General features: G+C 38.9%; 2 protein-coding genes across 5 annotated transcripts in view; one reads left to right on the top strand and one right to left on the bottom strand.

Moving 5' to 3' along the window:
- LOC132398276 (uncharacterized) overlaps positions 1-22,647 on the bottom strand; it is a 1,154,100-nt gene that overhangs the window by 64,785 nt on the left and 1,066,668 nt on the right. The gene's annotated exons all lie outside the window — the stretch shown is intronic.
- LOC132398271 (U2 snRNP-associated SURP motif-containing protein-like) overlaps positions 1-22,647 on the top strand; it is an 81,361-nt gene that overhangs the window by 18,810 nt on the left and 39,904 nt on the right. For all 4 annotated transcript variants that reach the window (XM_059977437.1, XM_059977440.1, XM_059977441.1 and 1 more), the window contains exons 6-17: positions 354-421; positions 869-990; positions 1,284-1,363; positions 1,473-1,638; positions 5,669-5,877; positions 13,344-13,387; positions 15,471-15,575; positions 15,665-15,731; positions 15,813-15,982; positions 20,455-20,617; positions 20,926-21,005; positions 21,090-21,177. In XM_059977437.1, coding sequence (XP_059833420.1) covers positions 354-421; positions 869-990; positions 1,284-1,363; positions 1,473-1,638; positions 5,669-5,877; positions 13,344-13,387; positions 15,471-15,575; positions 15,665-15,731; positions 15,813-15,982; positions 20,455-20,617; positions 20,926-21,005; positions 21,090-21,177 — 1,362 coding nt within the window. The remainder of the gene's footprint in view (positions 1-353; positions 422-868; positions 991-1,283; positions 1,364-1,472; positions 1,639-5,668; positions 5,878-13,343; positions 13,388-15,470; positions 15,576-15,664; positions 15,732-15,812; positions 15,983-20,454; positions 20,618-20,925; positions 21,006-21,089; positions 21,178-22,647) is intronic.

The following is a 22,647-nucleotide window of genomic DNA, read 5'->3' as shown; positions in this document are numbered from 1 at the left end:
TTGCCTTGGGAGAGGAAATGTAGCCTAGACTATACATCATTGCACTAAATATACATTCATTTATAACATTAGCAACACATTTCGCAGAAAAACTAAAAGTGATCTTAAATGTCTCCTAATTCTCTCGTTATTTAACCCAATTGGAAAAATTTCCTTTATTCCACCCTTCACTTTACCAAACTTTTGCTACCTAGACTAACTTTTTCTTAAAGATAAATTGTACTTCTTTTCTCACCTGTTGAGTTCTTCCAGCATTTCCTATATCTGTCTCAAAATTTGCTGTACTTCATTGCTTTATTTTAATTAGTTTACATTTATGTAAAAGATAGTAACTTTGTTTTATTTTCATTTAGAACATCAAAAAATTAAAAGATGAAAAAAAGAAGAGTAATTTGGAAATATTCAAAGAAGAGCTCAAACAGTAAGTCAATGAAAATTAGTATTTTATTTTAGTTTCTTAACTGCAGGCACTTCCTAGGATGCATAAGGCTCTGTAAGTGGGAACTGGCTGTAAGGCAATTTCTCTTTAAGTCAGGAGCATCTATTTTATTCCGCTACTGGTATCATATTGCTCTATATTTCCTTCCTATAATTCTTACATTACATTCAGTAATCATCTTAATGCTATCCATAATTAATCTAATAGAATATATTTTGTATTGAATCATTAATGAATACATGAAATGTTATTATTCATGCTTCCTTGAAGAATGCTTTAAAAATGTCTTGGAGAATTTACTTTGAAGTTGAATTCTGTAAGTCAGGTCATTTGTAACCCAAGAAGTCCCTGTACATCAATGTTTTTTAAAGATACAGAATTGAGTACTTATGGCACATTATTTATAGTGGTAACATTTATTGCCAACAGGATTCAAGAAGAGCGTGAAGAGAGGCATAAAAATAAGAAAAGGTCTAAAGAGGGAAATTTAAGACCAAGTAGATTTGAACCAATGCCTCCTGAAACAGAACATCAGATAAACAGACGTGTTTGTAAGCACACATTTTATTCTTCATTTACAGTAAAATGTTAATAGTATAGTGTTTTGGAAGCAAAGTTAATTGATATCCTTCATGTTGTATTGATTTGAATACCAGTTATTTCTTTGATTTATGATATATATCCAGAATAAGTTGTATTTGCTGGGTGAAGGAGTGAACTCTCTTTTAGTTTAACGAAATGCAGCATTAGATTATAGCAATATCTCAGGCACAAGAAATTCACTTGTATGTTGCAAAGATACAGATTGCTGATTTGAAATTCATTTGCTTTTCATTCCATCTAGTGCTTGATGAAACTCCAGGGTCATATGATTCAGGGGATCCTCATACTACAAATTTGTATGTTGGGAACATAAACCCACAGGTATCATCAAACCTCTATCATAGTTCATCATATTTAATATACCTGACTAAAGGAAGGTTTTTTTTTTAGCCAAGATAGTTTCAGGTTAAATTTTCTCTTTCTCCATTAGATGGATGAAGAGATGCTTTGCAAGGAATTTGGTAAATTTGGACCTTTGGCAAGTGTAAAAATCATGTGGCCTAGAACAGAGGAGGAAAGAGCTAGACTCCGAAACTGTGGTTTTGTTGCCTTCATGAACAGAAAGCATGCAGATAAAGCACTTAAATCTCTCAATGGTGAGTAAAATAAAATTGAAAATTCCATATTCTAAGAAGTTTTATGAAATTGGATAATCTTGTCAATGTTTTATAAATCCTACAGGAGGCAAAGTTCACTTTGATTTAAATGTCACCAGTCTTTTGAGTATGACTTAGGAATTTTATTTCAAGTGTCTGAAAATGCTGTTGTGGATTTTGTAAAACAGTATACAGTAAGAACAGTGACCCAGAAATTACTAGAGTGTGCCATTCTAACAAAGATTGTTGGGAAATGAATATTTTTCTTTGCTTTTGTGTTGTACTATTTACCTCAGATTATTGGAAATGGTCATTAATAATTGCATGGAGAGTTGATTACTGTAAATTCCGGACTATAAGCCGCTACTTTTTTCCCACGCTTTGAACACTGCGGCCTATACTACGGTGCGGCTAATGCATGTTTTTTTTTCATGCCGCCAAAAACATTTTGCCTCGTAACAGTGGACCAATAAAATTGATGAGTAGTTCACAGAGGTCCAATGAAATTGTACGATAAATCAAGCACACTTTCACAATTAAATTATTGTAAATCAGTCATTTGTACTCACCCTCATCAACATGGAAAACACTTGAAGAAAAGCATATGATGCAGCTTTTAAGTTAAAGGCGATCAATCTGGCGGTTGAAGAAGGAAATCGAGCTGCTGCACATAATCTTGGCATAAATAAATCGATGTTGAGACGGTGGAGATGCCAGCGTGAAGAACTGAGTCAATGCAAAAAGACGTCAAAAGCTTTCAGAGGTAATCATAGCAGATGGCCCGAACTTGAAAACTTTCTTGAAGACTGGGTTAACACACAAAGAACAGGTGGCCGCGGTGTTTCCACCGTGCAGATCAGACTGAAGGCTAAAGCAATCGCCACCAAAATGAAAATCGAAGATTTTAGAGGTGGGCCATCGTGGTGTTTTAGATTTATGAGACGAAAAGGCCTGTCCGTCAGGGTACGCACGACTCTATGTCAGCAGCTCCCTCCCGACCACGAGGAACAACTTGCTAACTTCTGCACATTCACTCAAACAAAGATAGCGGAGAATTCCATCGGGCCAGATGATATCATAAATATGGGTGAAGTACCTTTGACGTTTGACCTGCCTCTCACTCGGACTGTTAATAAAAAAGGTGGCTGGTCCATCACACTGAAAACAAGTGGCCATGAGAGAACGTATTTTACTTGTGTTCTGAGCTGCACAGCATCTGGACTAAAGCTTCCACTGATGGTGATTTTTTAAGCGGCTGACAAAGTTCAGTGAAAGCTGCCATCAAGAGTACAAACTCAATTCCAGCTGTGATTCCTGGGGGCACCACGAAGTATTTGCAGCCACTGGACATCAGCGTGAACCGGGCATTTAAAGTGGCACTGCGCGTTGAGTGGGAGGCTTGGATGACGAGCGGCGAGAAATCCTTTACCAAAACAGGACGCATGCGAAGAGCATCTTTACTCTAGTCTGCCAGTGGATCCTAAATGCGTGGAGCCGTGTCACAACTTCCACCATCACCAGCGGGTTTCGAAAGGCTGGACTGCTGCGTGATGAAGAGGACCGCGTGTGCTCAAGTGAGAGCGACAACGAAGAGACTGAAGTGAGTGACGAGATCCTGAGGTTGTTCAATTCGGACACTGAAGAAGAGGACTTTGATGGTTTTAGTGCGCAGGAGGAAGATGAAGAAGGCGATCAATAACTTTTCCTGGTAGGCTGCAGTATGTATATTTTTTTTATCAGCCGTTAGGAGATATTGGAATGTTGTTCGTGCACTGTTCAGTAAAAAAGTATACGCAACGTAATTTGTGTGTTACCGATACGTATGTATATTTAAAAGTAGCTGTGTTACAGGCACTGTTCGAAAAAAAGCATTTGCAATATATATTTGTTTATGTTACCATACGGATTTAATTAAAAGTTAAAAGATGCTCACGTGTAATATCTTTCTGTGTAAATATCTCATATTACAACGTGGGACACCTGCGGCTTAAAATCTGGTGCGGCTTGAACAAGTACAAAATTGATTTTCTTTCTAAAATTAGAGCATGCGGCTTTTAATCAGGTGCGCTCTGTAGTCCGGAATCTACGGTAGTCATCTGAGATCTCATGTATAGTTGTCTAATCTTAAGTCATTAAAAGTTTGAGAAAGAAATAGGGAAATAAAGGAGAAAGAATTAGAATCAGTTAACAGATAAAGAGAGGGGAGAGAGAGCAAGAGAAAGGGGGAGGGGAAGGGAGAGGGAGTGAGAAAAAGAGAAAACGAAGTACAGTCGGCCCTCCTTATCCGCGGGGGATTTGTTCTGGGACCCCTCGCAGATACCAAAAAAGCACGGATGCTCAAGTCCCTTATTTCACCTGTCTCGGTGCCGATGGACTTCAGGACCCAGGGCAGCACAGGACCCGCCGCCCGCAGTTTTTCTGTTCTGTTGATGGAAAGCGATCATGATGGAAAGTAAAGTGGAAATAATAAAGGGTTCGGAAAGAGGTGCAACGCCATAGGTCATTGGAAAAATGTTAGGCTACAGTCGATCAACGATCGGGACAATTTTAAAGGACAGATGTTTGCTGGAGAGAGAACTTTCAGGTTTTTTTTTTATCCTGATCCGTGGTAACCTACGCACAGCCTCCTATATACTTTAAATCATCTCTAGATTACTTATAATACCTAATACAATGTAAATTCTATGTGAATAGTTGTTATACTGTATTGTTTAGGGAATAATGACAAGAAAAAAAGTTTCTACATGTTCAGTACAGACGCAACCATTGTAGCTCTTCTGGGAATGCTCATGTCGCCTCGGCATCAGCCGATCCCGATTCTCCTGTGATCTTTAAGTTCTTGAGGCTGTAGCGCTTTACATAGCCAGCCAGCCATCCCTAGCACTAACACTTCCACAAATTTCAGCTTCTTTCTACTTTATTGTGCAAATGTTCGATTGGTTCTTCCTGACCTTATGGCCCACTTTGGAATGCGACATGCCACTTTTCAAAAGATCTAATATTTCTAATTTCTTGGCAAGAGATAGCACTTTACGTTCCCTCTTAGCCTTTGAGGAATTGCTTTGACCACTTATTGCTTTTTAGGAGCCATTTTTTCGCCGAAACAAAGTAACAAATGAGATGTGAGGCGAACATTGCTTGAAGAACGAGTGCTGGAGAGAGAACTTCCGGGTTTTCCTGATTCGTGGTTGGTTGAATTCGCCCATGCGGAACTCACGGATGAGGAGGGCCGACTGTAACTCATAGATTAGCTGTGTGCACTGTCATGGTTGGAGTGAGATTTCAGTTTAAATTATTCAGTTTTTGTTTGTGCAATAAACCGTTAACTCAGTTTTTTATTACATACTAGGCCTAAACATCTGCTCAAATTTCATTAGTTTTCACAGAACGAATCTTTAATTTCAGACACTTTGTGAGGAGATTAATGAATATTTTCCGTCTTTGCACATGTAGCAACTAAGTATGCAAATATTCAACTGGCTTGGGCAATTTACATTTCATCATATTTATCTTGACTCAGCTTGGCGGGGTTGTTTTCATACCCAGCAATTTCTAACACAAGAAAAGCAGTCCTGAGTAAGAGTCTTGGCCCAAAAGTGGACTGTTTACTCTTTTCATATTGCTACTTGACCTGCTGAGTTCCTCCAGCATTTTGTGTGAATTTCTAACCTGTTGTATTTTATATATTGTAATCTGTTTAACTTTTTTATCACTAATTTTTATTTCAACACCAAATGACATTCAATACAACCGGTTGCTGATTACACTTTGACTGTTTAACCCAGCCATCCCCACCCCTTCTCCACCCCCCTCTCTCCCCCCCCCACCCCTCTCTCCCATAATCTGTTTAACTTTTGTGAAATCTTTACAGAAAACTTTAATTTGCTGACAACAATTTTGTGGTGATGCAAAATTTTAAGTGTTCGAACATTTGTGGTGATATTTTGCTTAGTAGTTTTAAATAAATTCTTAAAGGTGAAACACAAGTTCTCTGATGTTATAAAGATCAAGTGTGGTGTCATGTTTACAGGGAAATTTATAATGGGATATGAAATGAAGCTGGGTTGGGGGAAGGCAGTGCCTACCCCTCCATACCCTATATATATTCCACCAGCTATGATGGAATTGACTCTACCTCCTCCTCCATCGGGTTTACCTTTTAATGCACAGCCTAGAGTGAGACTGAAGAACCCTGATATGCCACTCCGACCATCAAAATCCAAAGAGGAATTTGAGAAGGTAAAAAAATGTGAATGATTTATGTGCATGCTTGAGAACAAGAAGTTAAATGCAGATGTAAGATATTGCTAGTGTTGTAAGTATTCATTTGTTTGATTGTTAATTTCCTTTGACCTGTTCTTTCTTTCTTGTAGTTTTAAAATGTAATAATTTTTGAAGTGTTTGCAAGGAGTATTTTACTGTGTATGAAATGTCAAAGTAAAAATAAATTAGGATTTATTTGGAAGTTTGACATCTTGCCATCACCAATTTATTTCAACTCAAATTTAGTACTTCTGATATGAACTGATGGCTTGGGCAGAAATGTAAGTTCTTTTGAGTAAGCTGAATTTGCAGTATTTTATTCTTTGTCTTGGTGATACTTTTATGACACTTTTATGCTAAATAAAGCAGACTTAGGTTTATGAGCATAGCACTTGTTACGTCCATATTGATCTGTTAATGGTCAGATGGAATCTTCCTCCGTCTGCTGATCCTTTTGGTTCATCTTTAACTTATGAAAATAATGAATCAATCAGTAATTGCCCATTAAAAGAATTTGCATCTGGATGACAACCATCACATTAGCATTGTCTACTGTACTACAAAATTTATACCTTAAGTACTTAACAATGCTTGTAAAAAGCAGCACTAAGAAGCCTCTTAGAGCACATTTGAAATACTTTTTGCATTTTTAAAATTTATTACAAGTTGGCCTTCAGAATCAACAATAGTTGATAAAGACTATAAAATAGAGGAACAGAATTAGGGCATTCAGCCCAATGAGTCTGCGCTGCCATTTCATCATGGCTGATCCATTTTCCCTCTTCACCCCATTCTCCTGTTTTTTCCCATAACCTTTCATACCCTGACTAATCGAGAACCTATCAACCTCCGCCTTAAATACACCCAATGACCTGTCCTCCACAACCGCCTGTGGCAACGAATTCCACAGATTCACTATTTTCTGGCCAAATAAATTCCTTCTCATCTCCGTCCTAGATATTCTGGGACTGTGTCTTCTCGTCCTAGACTCCCCCACTATAGGGAACATCGTCTCCATGTCCACTCTGTCTGGGCCCTTCAATATTCAATAGGTCAGTGAGATTACCCACCCCACCCCACACCTCATTTTTCTGAATTCTAGTGAGTACATGCCCAGGGCCATCAAATACTCCTCATGAGATAACCCTTTAATTTTTGGAATAGCCTTTCTTAGATAAGAGGCCCAAAACTGCACACAATACTCCCAAGTGAGGCCTTAACAGTGCCTTATAAACTCTCAGCATTACATCCTTGCTTTTGTATTCTAGTCCTCTCAAAATGAATATTAATGTTGGATTTGCCTTCCTCACTACTGATTCAACCTGTAAGTTAACCTTTAGTAAATCTTGCCCAATGTCTGCCAAGTACCTTTGCACTTTGTTTTTTGAATTTTCTTCCTGTTTAGGAAATAGCATACACTTTTGTTCCTTCTATCAAAGTGCATGGCCATACACTTCCCAACATTGTATTCTATCTGCCACTTCTTTGCCCATCCCCCAAACTGTCTTAAGTCCTTCTGCAGCCTCCCTACTTCCTCAATACTACTTGGCCTCCACCTATCTTTGTATTGCCCGCAAATTTGACCTTAAAACCATCAATTCCATTATTCAAATATTTGACACGTAATGTAAAACAAAACAGTGCCAGTGCTGACCCCCTACAGAATACAGCTAGTCACTGGCAGCCAGGCAGAGAAGGCTCTCCTTATTCCCACTATTTGTCTCCTGCCAATCCGCCACTGCTTTATCCATCCTAGTACCTTTCTTGTAATACTGTGAGCTCTTGTTAAGCAGCCTCATGTGAGGCACCTTGTCAAAGGCCTTCTTGAGTTCCAAGTAAACCAGAGCCACTGGACTCTCTTGCCTGCTTGTTATTTCCTCAATGCATTATAACAGGTTTGTCAGGCAAGACTCTCCCTTAAGGAAACCATGCTGGCTTTGGTCTATTTAACCATGTGCCTCCAAGTACCCTAAGACCTTGTCATTAACGATCAACTTCAACATCCTCCCAACCACTGAGGTCAAATTAACTGGCCTATAAATTTCCTTTCTTCTACCTCCATCCCTTGTCAAAAGAAAGGACTGATATTTGCAATTTTCCTGTCCTCCAAAATCATGCCAGAATCTAGTGATTCTTGAAAGATCATTGCAATGCCTCTGCAATCTCCCCATTCACTGCTTTCGGAATTTGGGGGTGTTGTCCATCTGGTATAGGTGATATATCCACCTGCAGACCTCTTAGCTTCCTGAGCACCTTCTTCCTAGTAATATCAATTGCACTCACTTCTGCCCCCTGGCACTCTCAAACCTCTGGCATACATCTTCAGCAGTGAAAATGGATGCAAGTTATTTTAGTTTAACTGTCATTTCTATTACTGCTCCTCCAGCATAATTTTCCAGCGGTCTGATATTTACTCTCATCTCTCTTTTACTCTTTACAATACTGTGCAAAAGTCTTGGGTACCCCAGATTTTTTTCTTATAAACTTTGTTTTAGTTTATTTTTTGTCTTCGCATTAGTGTGTCAGAAGCAAAGAGCAAATTTTGGATTCCCAAGTATTCATTTTCCAAAAAATTAAATATTACAGAGAAAGTTTTATATTTCATTAAAGAAAGTAGCATATTAAGTAATACACCACTTTTCAAATAAAGACTTGATTAGTTTGTAGGTGTTTACCTCCAGTGCATGATTAGACAAAGATAACTTCAAAGTCATTAAGAGTTGAATGAACTAAACTGATTAACTGAAACAAAAGCTGGATGGAAGGAATCAAACTGGGCAAAGGACAACTAAGTTAAAAGGTGATGGTATGACAGATGTGACAATTTAGCCTTCAGATTGTCAATTCTTATACCATGGCAAGAGTGGCAATAGTAACAAGATACAAGATGGTCATCCTGTATCAGCAACTCTGTCAAGCAGAAGTTTCTCGGCAGAGTGGAGTTTCAAGCCGATGGCACCGCGTATGATGGCTGCGTTGTGAGCTCTGTTCCAAATCTAAAGTATACTACTAATTTCTCCGATTTTCTTAGCATTTTCTGTTCAAGTAGATGATAGTCACATCAGATATGATAGACTGACCCTTCTGAACATTGGAAAGACGGCATTTACCCATTATGTGTCGTCTTTCCTACACTGGGATCCCCTGCTTGTGCGATCCATGGAGGCTCATTTCTTACACTGCCACTACCTTGGAAGAAGTGCTGGAGGTGAGGGAGAAGGGCTGGCGACCTGCTGAGGCTGAGATGGCGTGCAAATCGACTGCCACTCCCTAGCGTACTCCTGGCTAATGTTCAGTCCCTGGATTACAAGCTTTGTGAACTGAGAGCCAGGATCTCCTATCAGCAAGAAACAAAGGAATGTAGCATTTTGTGCTTCATGGAGACCTGGATGACGGAGGAGAAACTGCATCATGCCACCGAGCCCTGTGGGTTCTCCCTGTTCTGGGCAGACAGGTAGAGAAACCTCACTGGGAAGAGTAAAGGAGGAGGGGTATGTTCCCTCAGAACTTTTGTCAGCACATCCAAGTGAGCACTTGTGGAGATCCGCATTTGACAATTTCTACACTCCCTTCCGCAACACCTACAAAACTCCCCTTTGCCCAGCTTTTGGAAAATCAGATCACTGTTTGATCTTTCTTCTGTTGACATACAAGCAGAAGCTGAAACAAGAGGCGGCCATAGTTAAAACAATCCACTGTTGGTCCAACCAATTGGCCACCATGCTACAGGACTGCTTCGATGACGTTGACTGGAATTTCTTCTATGATGAGTATGTCTCCAAGTTCACTGATGGAGTCACGTCCTTTATCCGGAAGTGCATCAATGATTTTGTCCCCTCAGAAGTCAGTCAGGGTCTTCCCAGACCAGAAACCCTGGATCAGTAGTTCCGTGTGAGCAGCACCTACAGTGCGACATCGAGCTTACATCACGAGATTAAGTAGAGCTCAAGAAAAGCAGCTATGATCTGTGCAAAGCTATCAAGGCTGCGAAACAACAATATAGGGAGAAGATTGAGTGAAGATTCACAACGAATAGCACACGTGACTTGTGGTGAGGGCTGCATAGCCAAACATTGTGGTGCACCAACATCGCTGCCTCTCGCAGATGAGCTCAATCACTATTATGCTAGGTACGATGTTGCTAACTCTGAGCCTCCAGACAAAGCCTCCGCTACAACTTGCAACCTGGTCATTTCTGAGGCTAAGGAACACAGATGTTTCCAACGAATGAGCATTTGCAAGGCTGTGGGACCGGATGGCATCCCAGGACGAGTTAAAATTGATGTAATTTTAAAGGCAAAGGGTGGTCACACCAAGTATTGATTTGAGTTTTTTTTCTTTACTGCTTTTGATCATAATTTTTTGATATTTAGAAACATTTTTATTTCATTATTTTTGAAGGGATCTTTGCTTTACAGATTTTTTTTACATGTGCCTAAGACATTTGCTCAGTACTATATTTATCTGGGGGGAAAAGAGCATTTGGTATCCTCTTTGATATTATTGACTAGCTTACCTTCATATTTTGTCTTTTCCTTCCTTTTGGCTTTTTAACTGCCTTCTGTTGGTTTTTAAAAGCTTCCCAATCCTCTAACTTACTATTAATTTTTGTTCTGTTATTTGCCTTTTCTCTTGCTTTGTTGTCTTTAATTTCCCTTGTCAGCCAGCCTTTAGAATACTACTTCTTTGGGATGTATCCTGCATTTTCCGAATTGCTCCCAGAAACTCCAGCCACTGCTGTTCTATCATACGTGCTAGTGCTCCCTTCAAATCAACTTTTGCCATGTCTCTGTAATTCCCTTTACTCCACTGTATTACTGATACATCTGACTTTAGCTTCTCCCTCTCAAATTGCAGAGTGAAGTCTATCATATTATGATCGCCGCCTCCTAGGGGTTCCTTACCTTAAGATCACTATTCAAATCTGGGTCATTACACAACACCCAATGTAGAATAGCCTTTCCCCTAGTGGGCTCAACCACAAGCTGCTATAAAAAGCCAAGTTGTAGGCATTCTACAAATTCTCTCTCTTGGGATCCTGCACCAACCTGATTTTTACAATCTACCTGCATATTGAACTCCTCATGACTATTGTAATATTGTCTTCCTGCCATGCCTTTTCTGTCTCCTGTTGTAATTTGTAGTCCACATCCTGGCTACTGTCTGGAGGCCTGTGTATAACTGCCATCAGGATCCTTTTAACCTTGCAGCTTAACTCTATCCACAACGATTCTACATCTTCTGATCTTATGTCATCTCTTTCTAAGAATTTAATTTCATTTTTTACCAACAGACTACCCCACCCTCTCTGCCAACCTGCCTGTCCTTAAAATACAATGTGTATCGTCGGATGTTAAGTTCCCAACTATGTTCTTTGAGCCATGACTCAGTGATGCCCACAATGTCTTAACTACCAATCTTTTACACTGCAATTCGTCCCACTGACTACAATTTTGCCCTATCACCTGCCTGTCCTTCCTTACATTCTCACTGTACACTGCACCTAGCTGTATACCAACTGCCCTATACTCAACCCTATCACTCTGGTTCCCATTTCCTTACCAATTTAGTTTAAACCCTCCACCTGCTTGCAAGGATATTGGTCCTCCTTGGGTTCAGGTGTAGCCTGTCTTTTTTGTACAGGCCATACCTTCCTTAGAAGAGATTCCAGTGATCCTGAAATCTGAAGCCCTGCTCCCTGCACTATTTCCTCAGCTGTGCATTCATTTTCCAAATCATCCTATTCTTACCTGATACATGGCACAGGCTGCAATACAGAGATTACTACCCAGGAGGTCCAGCTTTTCAACTTTCTACCTAGTTCCCTAAGTTCTCTCTTCAGGGCCTCCTCCCTTTTCCTATGTATGTCATTGGTGCCAATATGTACCAGGACTTCTGGCTGCTCACCATTCCCTTTAGAATGCTATGGATCAGATTGCAGACGTCCCTGACTTTGGCACCTTGGAGACCATCTGAGTCTCTTTCACGTACACAGAATCTCGTATCTACTCCTTGAACTATGGAATCCCTTTTCACTACTACAGTCCACTTCTCTCCCCACTACCCCACCCCAGTTAGGTCATCCCCACTGAACAGTATCCAAAGCGGTATACTTATTATTGATCCAACTGATTTTGTGATATCCAAGATTACTGTATCAATTCTACAGAATAATGTTATGGGGGTTTAGTCGCTTAGTGCTGTAAGCCACCTTGCATATTTTTCATCTAATTTCTCTGTACCCTTGAATGTATCTTTGCAATTTACCCAAGGCACTTTTTTGTAGAAATAGTTTGTTCCTGTTTTTGTGTTTTTGGATTCTATATTTGGACTGCTTCATAAGTGGAAGCATCCTCTTCACATTTGTGTTATCAAATCTTTTAATTTTATGGTTCTCTAACTAGTCACAATATAATCCTTTTTAAATTGGGATATAAAACTTTTTTTAATAGTTGCCCTCTAAGTTCTTTAAATGTCTTACAGTTTTCTTGCTTTATATCGTTTTAATATAGTGAGGATTACTGGTATTTTCAAGATTTTCAGATGCTGAATGTTCTTACTACATTTTAGAAATAAACTAAATTTTCTTACTGTTAAATTTGAACTTACCACTTCTAGTGGCTAATGTTCATGTGTGGAACTTTATGTTCAAATTTATATTTTTACAGTTGTAATGTTTATTCACAATTATTTCAATAACTGTTTAATGTGTTGGAGAGAATGTTTTCTCAGCACTAACCATTTCTAATATATGCTAATCTTAGCATATTGTTCTACTATTAATTCAATTACAAATTCAACCATACTTATCTCCTACAGAACATCCAGAACCATTTTTATGCAGCTTATGTGACCATGATCTTGTATTATTGTTGCAGAATAGTTTTTTTTTAATATTAGTTCTTTGATTTATTTTCTGACTACAGACATGCTATTGACCACTTTGTTCAAAAGCACTGCAATATGGCTGGTTACTGATAGTCATAACTATTTATATTTTAAAAATTATATTTAGTATTCTGATTCACATTATTCCAAAGTTATTTTACTTTCTATTTGCTCCTGTGCATTACATCTATGTAGTGATATATTAGAATATTTTTATACTGAGGCCCAGCAACTGATGAATGAATCCTGCAATACTCAGTGGAGTAAGTATATGCTGCCTAGCAAACAAGGGAAGAACAAGTTTTTAGCAGAATCCAGATGTTAGGTTTAATATTAGGCCAAATACCCTGGTGAGTAAGCAGTTTTGAAATATTTGGTGCTGTCCGCCTGGTTTGTAATTTCTTTTTGTTTTGTATTAAATGTCAGGTAAATATAGCATTAAAATATCAACTGTTGTTTTTATTTTGTTCTTGATGCTGTATGTCCTGCAGTGTTTCACCAGCCAATACTCACATTCTTTATATTTTTACTATTTGATGTGACTTCATGTGCAGACTCTGTCCGAAGCCGTAGTCAAAGTGGTTATCCCAACAGAAAGGTACACTTTCAGTTCATTCTTACTACTACTGCTACTACGACTAAGCAGCTATTTGCAACAAGACTTTGAGTAAACAAAGGATTTTTTCTACACCTATTTACGTGCCTTAAAAGATGAACCCCATTTCTGCGAGCAACAATAGAAATGTTCCTTTACTCATCATCTGAAAGTGAAATTATCAATAATAGTGGTAGAGATAGTTTGACATAAAATAACACCTTATAGTTAATTGTTACATCTATATTTACATAGTTTCATTAATTAGAGCTAGAGGAACTAGAAGGTTTTTAAAACTAATTTTAGCAAAGGTTTTTAGAAACTAATATGTTGAAGAGGAGACTTATGCTCTGATGTTGCGTAGTAATTAGCTTGGTTGAGTTTGTGTTGTGTTGACTTGCTCAGAGGAATGGGGACTCTTGGTACGTAAAAGCTCTAATAATCTTGGGGGAATAGATTTCTGGATAGAGTGTGCCTTAGTCACAGCACAATGAATGGACCAAAGGAACAGGGGATTGAAGTGGTGGCCTACTGGTGCCTCGGGACACTGAGATGAGTGGAGCCTGGTGCTGGTTTTCGCTGTTCTTTGCGAATATTCAAGGCTTCGTGGGATAACAAGAAAGCACAAGCACGGTTTGAGCCTGTTAGCTCCTCACTGTTGGGTAGCTTTTACTGTTAGTAATCAACTCGGACACATGAATTTATGGACACTTTATACTTTCAGGTAATACACTATAAATTACACCTATTCTTCTGTGGCAGCTACATTTGATTTATGAAAACAACTTAAAACATTCATCTGTTCTTTCAGATATTGTTATATTTTATGGTAAAGTATTCTAAAAAGCTTGTAAATAATAGACCAATTTTTTTAAAGCTTCAATATATAATGGTAAAACACCGAGAGCATTTATACACCAGCAAAATCTTGCTAAGAGTTTGTGTAGTAGATTTAATGTGCAATTAATTCAGATTATTTCAGAGCATCCATTCATTGCCTGTAATGGTAACCACTGATAGGTAATGTGCTTATTAAAGTTTAACCATTTAGCATTTCTGAAACAATTGACTAAATTGAGGCTTCCATTGTAACACTATTTTAATTACTGCCATTCACTTTGCAAATGCACCTGGTAAACAAAGCTAACCACCTTAGTTGCAAAGAAAATACTGATGTATATTGTGGCTTTTAAAGTTTACATAAGATTCTGAATGATGTTGATATTTGACATTGCTCCTGAATTTTCTACACAATGATTTCTGAGTTTTTTTGATCTTGATATAAATGAAGTGGAAACAAGTAAAATGTGCTAAGCAAAATTCCAATAAGGTTATGTATACTAGGAGAACAATTAGTTTAAACTTATCAGAAGGGGTGGTTGAATCGTTTAGTGAGTTGTTCTTTCATCATGAAGGACAGGATTTAACTCCAGACCAGTCTTATTTTGCCTTCTGGTGGAAGGTGATGAAAATTGGACAATCATATGTTTCCCAGTAGGTGTGGAACTAAAGCAACAAACTGGAATTTCACTTGAGAGATCACAGAATAGAAAATAAAAAAGTTTCACAACAGTACAGTAGCGATTGCTATTATCCTGGGTTGAGTTCCATCATTGGAGCAGAACAGGGAAGTAGGATCTTTACTCTAACTGGCTTATACTTGCCCAGAGCTTATGTTGAGCACCCAAAATGTGGAAGTGCTTTCATCCCCGGAAATAGCATCTTTCACATTGACATTTTAGTGCAAATTATTTTTTTTAATTAAATTTTCAAATGCATTTGCAAGAATATTGCCTGTAGTAGCTGATAGTAGTAAGTAATGCAGTAAAATTATAGCTGGTTGTAGTTGTCCAAGTTTCTGTTGGACTGTTGATCTGACATATTTTGGAATATAGCTCCAATTGATTTAAGATTGTGGATTACACTGAGAAAGGGGACAGCATCAACTTTGAAGCTTGTCTTATTTCTGTTGATTGAAATACCAGCAGGATTCCTCTTTTAAAAGTACCTTGTCATTTGCTTATTTATAGAAAAGATTTAACATGACTATTTTTGAACATTGTTTAATTTTCTTTTATTCTGTTAGGAATCTCTTGTGCCTAATTCATCGAATGATCGAATTTGTAGTTCGTGAAGGTCCAGCTTTTGAAGCTTTAATTATGAGTAGAGAAATTAATAACCCTCAATTTAGGTAAAAATGAATACCATATTAAATTTTAAGTTACTTTTTTCTGTTTAAGTGATGAGAGTTAGTGACTTTATTTTCAACTATTTTACTAGGTTCCTTTTTGATAACAAGGACCCAGCACACGTTTATTATAGGTGGAAGCTGTTTTCTATTCTTCAGGTAAAGCAAAAGTATTTCAGTTAAGGCGTTAAACTTGGGTAGTTTCAAAGTTGAAGGTGCTCATACTATTTCGGTGTTTAGGGTGATTCCCCTACAAAATGGCGGACTGACGATTTCCGGATATTTAAGTGTGGTTCGGTGTGGCATCCTCCACCTATGAATCCCTATTTGCAAGGTATGCCAGAAGACACAGAAGTTGATATGCCTGTTGAATCAGAGGAACCAGTGAAGAAAGGGCAACTGAAGGATGTGTAAGTTAATAACTGGATTTCCAATTGACTGCCTGAAGTAATCTTAGTGTAGCTGACTCTAAGAAGCTGAATAGCTGTTGCAGATTTCTTACCAAATATTGTAATCAAATAGCATAGAATAAAAGATCAGATATCTTTTGCTTTGAAGTTTCTTTTCTTCACCTTTTTAAAATAATAGCAACATTTCAAGGAAATATTAGCACTATTTCCATTATATTTTTATTTCTATGGACATAAGATGTGATTTGTTTACGGTAGGCATGCACTACACCTGAAATAGTCCCACTCTATTTAAAGTAGTACTGACATAATTTGTGATTCATTGTGTTCCTTAGAAAATGGAAAATTACTTTCATTAAAACAAATTGCAGTAAGCCAAAGTACACCGGCTTAGTGCTAGTCATGACTAGACTAAATGGGTTAATCTATATACTTGATTTTAAAAATGATGTGTTGCAGATTTGCTTAGGACCTCAGTTTAAGTACATTTTGGTACTGCTTTGGCATGCCGTTCTGCATTTGTCATTGAACAAGGTAGAATCATTGGCTTGATGGTAGAATAGGGACATCCTGGCCATGGTCTTGTATGTTGAGGTGTAATACAGTTCTGTAATGGCTTACAACCCACAGCATTGATGAAAATTTTGTTTTTGATTGCCAGATTTGTTTGAGTCTAATCTGTTCCATTTAGCAAAGTGATAGTGTCATGGGACATGATGACTGTGTTCTCAGACTGAAGAATAGGATATTTGTCTTTACAAAAACTTTGTGCTTATCAATCCGATCAATGCCAGATTGGAACCTCTCGTCAGCTCACTTGATTTTGCTTAATTACACAGAAGGAGTACAAGCTATAAAAGGAGTGTTTAAAATCCAGCCTTTTGTCCAACAAATGGGCCAAGTCCTTCTCCCTCATCACTATTCTAGGACCCCAAAAAGTCCTTTCAGGTGAGGTGACACTTCACCTGTGAGTCTGTTAGGATCATCAATTGTGTCCAGTGTTCTCAGTACAGCTTCCTCTACTTTGGCGAGACCTTACGTAGATTGGGTGACTGCTTTGTCACCCAATTTCAATTCAACTTCCCATTCTGACATGTCGGTCCATAGCCTGCCTTCTACTGCCATGATGAGACTACACACAGGTTGGAGAAGCAAAACCTCCTATTCCATCTGGGTGGCCTCCAACCTGATGGCATATTCATCGATTTCTCAAACTTCACCGAATTTTTGCCTCTTCCCCTTTACATTCCCCATTCTGATCCCCTCTCACCAATTCTCTTTTCACTTACCCATCACCTTCCTCTAGTGCCCTCCTCCCTCCCTTTCTTCCATCCTGCACTGTCTTTCTTATCAGTTATTGTTCTTCAGCCCTTTCCCTCTTCCACCCATCTCCTTCCAGCATTTTATTTTATCCCCCTCCCGCACTCACTTACCTTCCCCCCTCACTTGATTTCACATATCAACTGCCAGTTTGTACCCCCTCCTCTCTCTCCACCTTCTTATCCCAGCCTCTTCCCCCTCCTTTCCAGTCCTGATGATCGGCTTCAACTCAATTCATAGACTATGTATTGCCCTCCATAAATGCTGGCTGAATTTCTGAATTCCTCCAGCACTGTGTATGTGTTGTTGAAAGTATTCACTATCTCATAATTTTGTTACTTTCAAAGTAAACCAGTGGTTTATTTTGTTGCTGTAACATCAATATTTTTGGATAACATCGATAGTACTACTGGAATTCAGCATTCTTCTATTACTTCCCACTGGTTCTTCTGAGTTTGCAGGAACTTGTTACTTTGTCGTCTTAGTTAAGTTGCTTTGTTTTTAGGTAGCAATGTAAATACTGACCAGCATGTATTGGAAATTCAATGCATTCTTAACTTGCTACCATAATTTACTTTACATACAGATGATATTGACGTAACAGCATTTGTTACTTCTGTGTAACTGTGTATGGCATAATAAGATTGAATCGTAGTATCTTTAGATCTGGTAGAGATTTGTAGTTTTTTTCATCTGAAGGAATAATGAACTTTCTAGTATGTTGCAATATTCAATATTTTTCATGCATTTTTTTGGTTAGTCAATAATATATAGGGTGCATACAAAATGAAAAATAGAGCAATAGGTGCCTGAAAATAGAGTGGCATAGGTACTGGGACTGGAGATCTATAGAAATCATCTGACTTGTAGACAAAAACTACCATCACTGGAACCAGTGTGGTGAAAGTAATCAGAACTATACCCACATATTTGCTCTGCTAAATCACTTGTTACCCATAGTGTTCACTTTCAATGACTTGTGTACAAGTGTGCTTAATATTTGTGCAGCAATAGCTTCACATTTTTTCACATTGTATATATTTTGTTCTGACCGCCTCATTCAGATAACCTATGTCCCACTGAAGCCCCTTTACGACTTCCTACTCACAATCAGACATAGTTTTGTTTTACCATCAAATTTGGAAATAAGATAAATTAATGTCTTAGACAAATCATTGATAAAAATTGTGAATACTGAGGTCCATGCACTGATTCCTTCATTAGTAATAGGCTGCCAACCTGAGAGCAATTCATTTATTTCCACTCTGCTTCCATCCGACTAACCTTTTCAATCCAAGTCATTATATTACCCACCCCCTCTGGTCCTGTGCAGCACCCTTATTCATTAATCTTCTGAGTGGGATGTTATCAGAATTCTTTGGGAGATCAAATCAGACTACGTTCACTGTTTTTGCCTTTTTTGTTCCAATAGTGCCTTTCTAAAGGAACTCCAATAAATTAGGCAAAAAACAACTGGAAGTAATGATCACAAAAATAGCTGATTGTGATCAATGATTTAGTGAAATAGCAAATAGTAAAATCAATTACATTCACCATAAGGAGTGTAGCAGCTCAGGAAAGCCGTTAACCACCATTTTCTCGAGGAATAATTAAGGAATGGCAATAAAAATTATCCTTGCCATTAACCACACAGATCCCAGAAAATGAATAGATTTTTAAAGTGTTTTTTCTTTGTTCATGGAATGTGTAAGTTGTTAAAGGACCAGCATTTCTTGATAAGCTATTCTGAGGATAATTAAGCATTAAGCAGATGTTCTGAAGTCAAAGTAAATTTATTATCAAAGTACGTATATGTTATCATATACTACCTTGAGATTCATTTTCTTGCGGGCTTTACAGGGAAAAAATACAGTAGAATTTATGAAAATATGCATAAACAAAGACTGACAAACAACCAATGTGCAAAAGAAGATAAACTGAGCAAATAAAAAAAACTATATGGAGAATCTGAGTTGTAAAAAGCCCTTGAAAGTGAGTTTGTAGGTTGTAGAATCAGTTCAGCATGGTGATTGCAGTTATCCATGCTGGTTCAGGAACATAATTGTTCCTGAACATGGTTGTTTGGGACCTAAGGCTTCTGTACCTCCTGCCGATGCTAGTAGCAAGAAGAGGGAATTGCCTTGGATGGTGGGAACCTAGTGTAGGCCACCTAGGTAAGAATGGCAATTTTTTTCCCCTGATGATATCAGTGAACAAAATACGTTATGAATGGCAATACCATGTTTTCTTATTTACTATTACATATGACAGGTCTTTTCCAGATTTAACTGAATTTAAATTTTCTGGCTGCCATGAAAAGATCTGTGTTCATGCCTCTGGATCTGTTTTACAAGCCTCAGTGCTAGTGCTGCAACTTACCCACTATACTCCTATCCCTCTACCGGTATTGATAATTACCAGCACAGCTATATGGGTGGAAGCATAATATCTGGGCACAAGTGGAGCCAACAATGCATCTCTTTAATTAGTAGGATTTTAAGACCGAAAAATAATGGAAAGTACTGAAATATGAAATTATAGATGCTGTCAATTTAATATTAAATAAGGGACTGCAGGAGAAATTGGGAAGAGAAAGAGAGAGGCTTATATAGAGAGGTTAACAGTGTAAAGGCATTCATAAGTTGGTTATGTGCACAAACCAAGCAGCTGCTTTGAAATTCATGGTTTACTTTGTTCTTAACATGTTACTGTTCCTGTTTCCACATTAATCATATGAATTATTTAGACATTTTTTCAGCAAAATCTGGTTCTATAGGTTTAAAAATATACATAAAGATGATGCATTCAGTTACTGTGAAATTTCCAATCACTTCTAAGATAAACTGAAGCAAAATATTTGTAATGTTCTTTATTGAAGCTAGATCAGTTTATCAGTCAAAATGGCTATTTAAGCTAAATTTGCTGAATTATGGCATATCTTGTCAATTATGTTTTTAGATCATTGATCCAATTTAAAGACTTTAAAGTATAAAACAATGCCTTCCTCTAACTTGTTTGTTTTAGGTTCCTTGATAGTAAAATTGGGATTTATTTCATGTTATGTTAATTATTTGTATTGAAAGTTGAAGTCAAGATTTAAACATGTTTAGGTATAGCTGAAATGCGTAGCTAACACACTATAAAACTTGCAGGCAAAGAGATAAATTGGAGAATATCTTGAGAGGTTTGGCACCTCATCGCAATGGTATAGGCGATGCTATGGTCTTCTGTTTGAATAATGCAGAGGCTGCAGAGGAAATAGTGGATTGTATTGCAGAATCACTGTCTATTTTACAGACTCCACTGCAGAAAAAGGTAAACTTTAAAAAGTTTATTATCTGTATACATCCGTTAAGATACGTAAGAATTTGGTAATTATTTAGAGGCAGCTGGTACATCAGCAATTGTATACCATAAAATATTTTAACATTAATTGGTTAAAGTGGTCTGGTAAAAATAGCCTTCAGTGAGTCTGATATTTAAATATTTTTGATCATTTGTTTAGTAATTTAGACAGTGCTTAACATTGGCATTTCTTTTTCGTTACTTTTACTGGAAATGGCTGAAGTGATGACTTTAGAAGTAAAGCAACTAATATTATAATACTTCAATTTCTACTGCAGATAGCAAGATTGTACTTGGTGTCGGACATACTCTATAATTCCTGTGCCAAAGTTGCTAATGCATCTTATTATAGGAAATAGTAAGTTTTGTTTATTGAAAATTAAATAAATTATTTTTGGAAAATCATTGCTCGTGTATCTTAGGTTTTCTTTTATTTTCATAGCTTTGAAACCAAACTCCCTCAGATATTTACTGATTTACATGAAGCACATAAAGTGATTCAAGCGAGGCTTCAAGCAGAACAGTTCAAGGTATGGTTTTGTAGCAATCAGAAGTTTAAAATTGAGATAAGCTCAATAAAAACGTTCTAAACAATAACAAAGCATGGAGTGAAATTATGGGTTAACTTGAGGTTCCTTTGATTCCATCTGAAGCATTGTGATCCCTTGTTGTAACATTGTCATGTAGCAATGTGCTACACACAGCGCTGAAATAACAACACGCAGTTGGTAAGTCGTTTCGAGACTAGTTTATTCAAACTTCGCGGCACTGGAATTTAACCCCTAGCGCCCGCCTTCTCCAGGCGGAAATGACGTCAGACGTGCATTACCAAAGTCTCCCCCCGCGCGCTGGTTATTTGTGAGCCGGTTCGCCTGCGCAGAAAGTGGTTCGCCACATAACCCTCCCTCTCCCAGAACCGGCGATACACCCACCCCCAATATCCACAGTCTGGATCAGCCTCTGTTTGGGAGGTCTGTCTCTGCGCTGCGGTGCCTGAACCTTGACCGGCTGCGCCAAGTCCACATGGGCTGGTTTGAGTCGGTCCACCATGAAAACCTCCTCTCTCCCCCCAATGTCCAGAACGTACGTGGACCCGTTATTGTTGATCACCTTGAATGGCCCCTCGTACGGCCGCTGTAGCAGTGTCCGGTGTCCGCCCCTTCGTACAAATACAAACTTACAGTTCTGCAGGACTTTGGGTACATGGGTCAGGGTCTGTCCGTGCTGTGAAGTCGGTACGGGGGCCAGGTTGCCGAGCCTCTCGTGTAGTCTGTCCAGGACTGCTGCGGGTTCTACCTTTTGCCCCCTTGGGGCTGGTATGAACTCTCCTGGGATGGCCAGGGGTGCGCCATACACCAACTCGGCTGACGAGGCATGCAGATCCTGTTTTGGGCGCTGTGTGAATTGCAAGCAGGACCCAGGGAAGCTCGTCCACCCAGTTCGGTCCTCTCAGGCGGGCCATGAGAGCCGACTTCAAGTGACGATGGAAGCGTTCCACTAGTCCGTTCGACTGTGGGTGATAGGCAGTAGTGTGGTGTAGCTGCGTTCCCAACAGGCTGGCCACAGCCAACCACAGGCTGGAGGTGAACTCCTCGTGAACCAGTCTACCATAGTTAGGAGGTACCGCGCTCCTCGGGACACTGGTAGGGGGCCCACGATATCCACATGAATGTGGTCGAACCTCTGGTGGGTGGGTTTGAACTGCTGCGGCGGGGCTTTAGTGAGCCGCTGCAACTTGGCTGTTCGGCACTGCGTGCACGTTCTGGCCCATTCACTGACCTGCTTGCGAAGTCTGTGCCATGCAAACTTGCTGGAGACCAGCCAGACAGTTGCCCTGATAGATGGGTGCGCCAAACCGTGTATGGAGTCGAAAACTCGCTGCCTCCAGGCTGTTGGGACGATGGGGCGAGGTTGGCCGGTAGCCATGTCGCATAGGAGGGTCCTATCACCTGGGCCTATGAGAAAGTCCTGCAGCTGCAAACCCGAGACTGGGGTCCTGT

Source organism: Hypanus sabinus, chromosome 8, assembly GCF_030144855.1.
Source record: "Hypanus sabinus isolate sHypSab1 chromosome 8, sHypSab1.hap1, whole genome shotgun sequence".
Classification (NCBI taxonomy): Eukaryota; Metazoa; Chordata; class Chondrichthyes; order Myliobatiformes; family Dasyatidae; genus Hypanus; species Hypanus sabinus.
The sequence above is the reverse complement of the archived record's forward strand: the minus strand, read 5'-3'. Positions and strand labels throughout refer to the sequence as shown.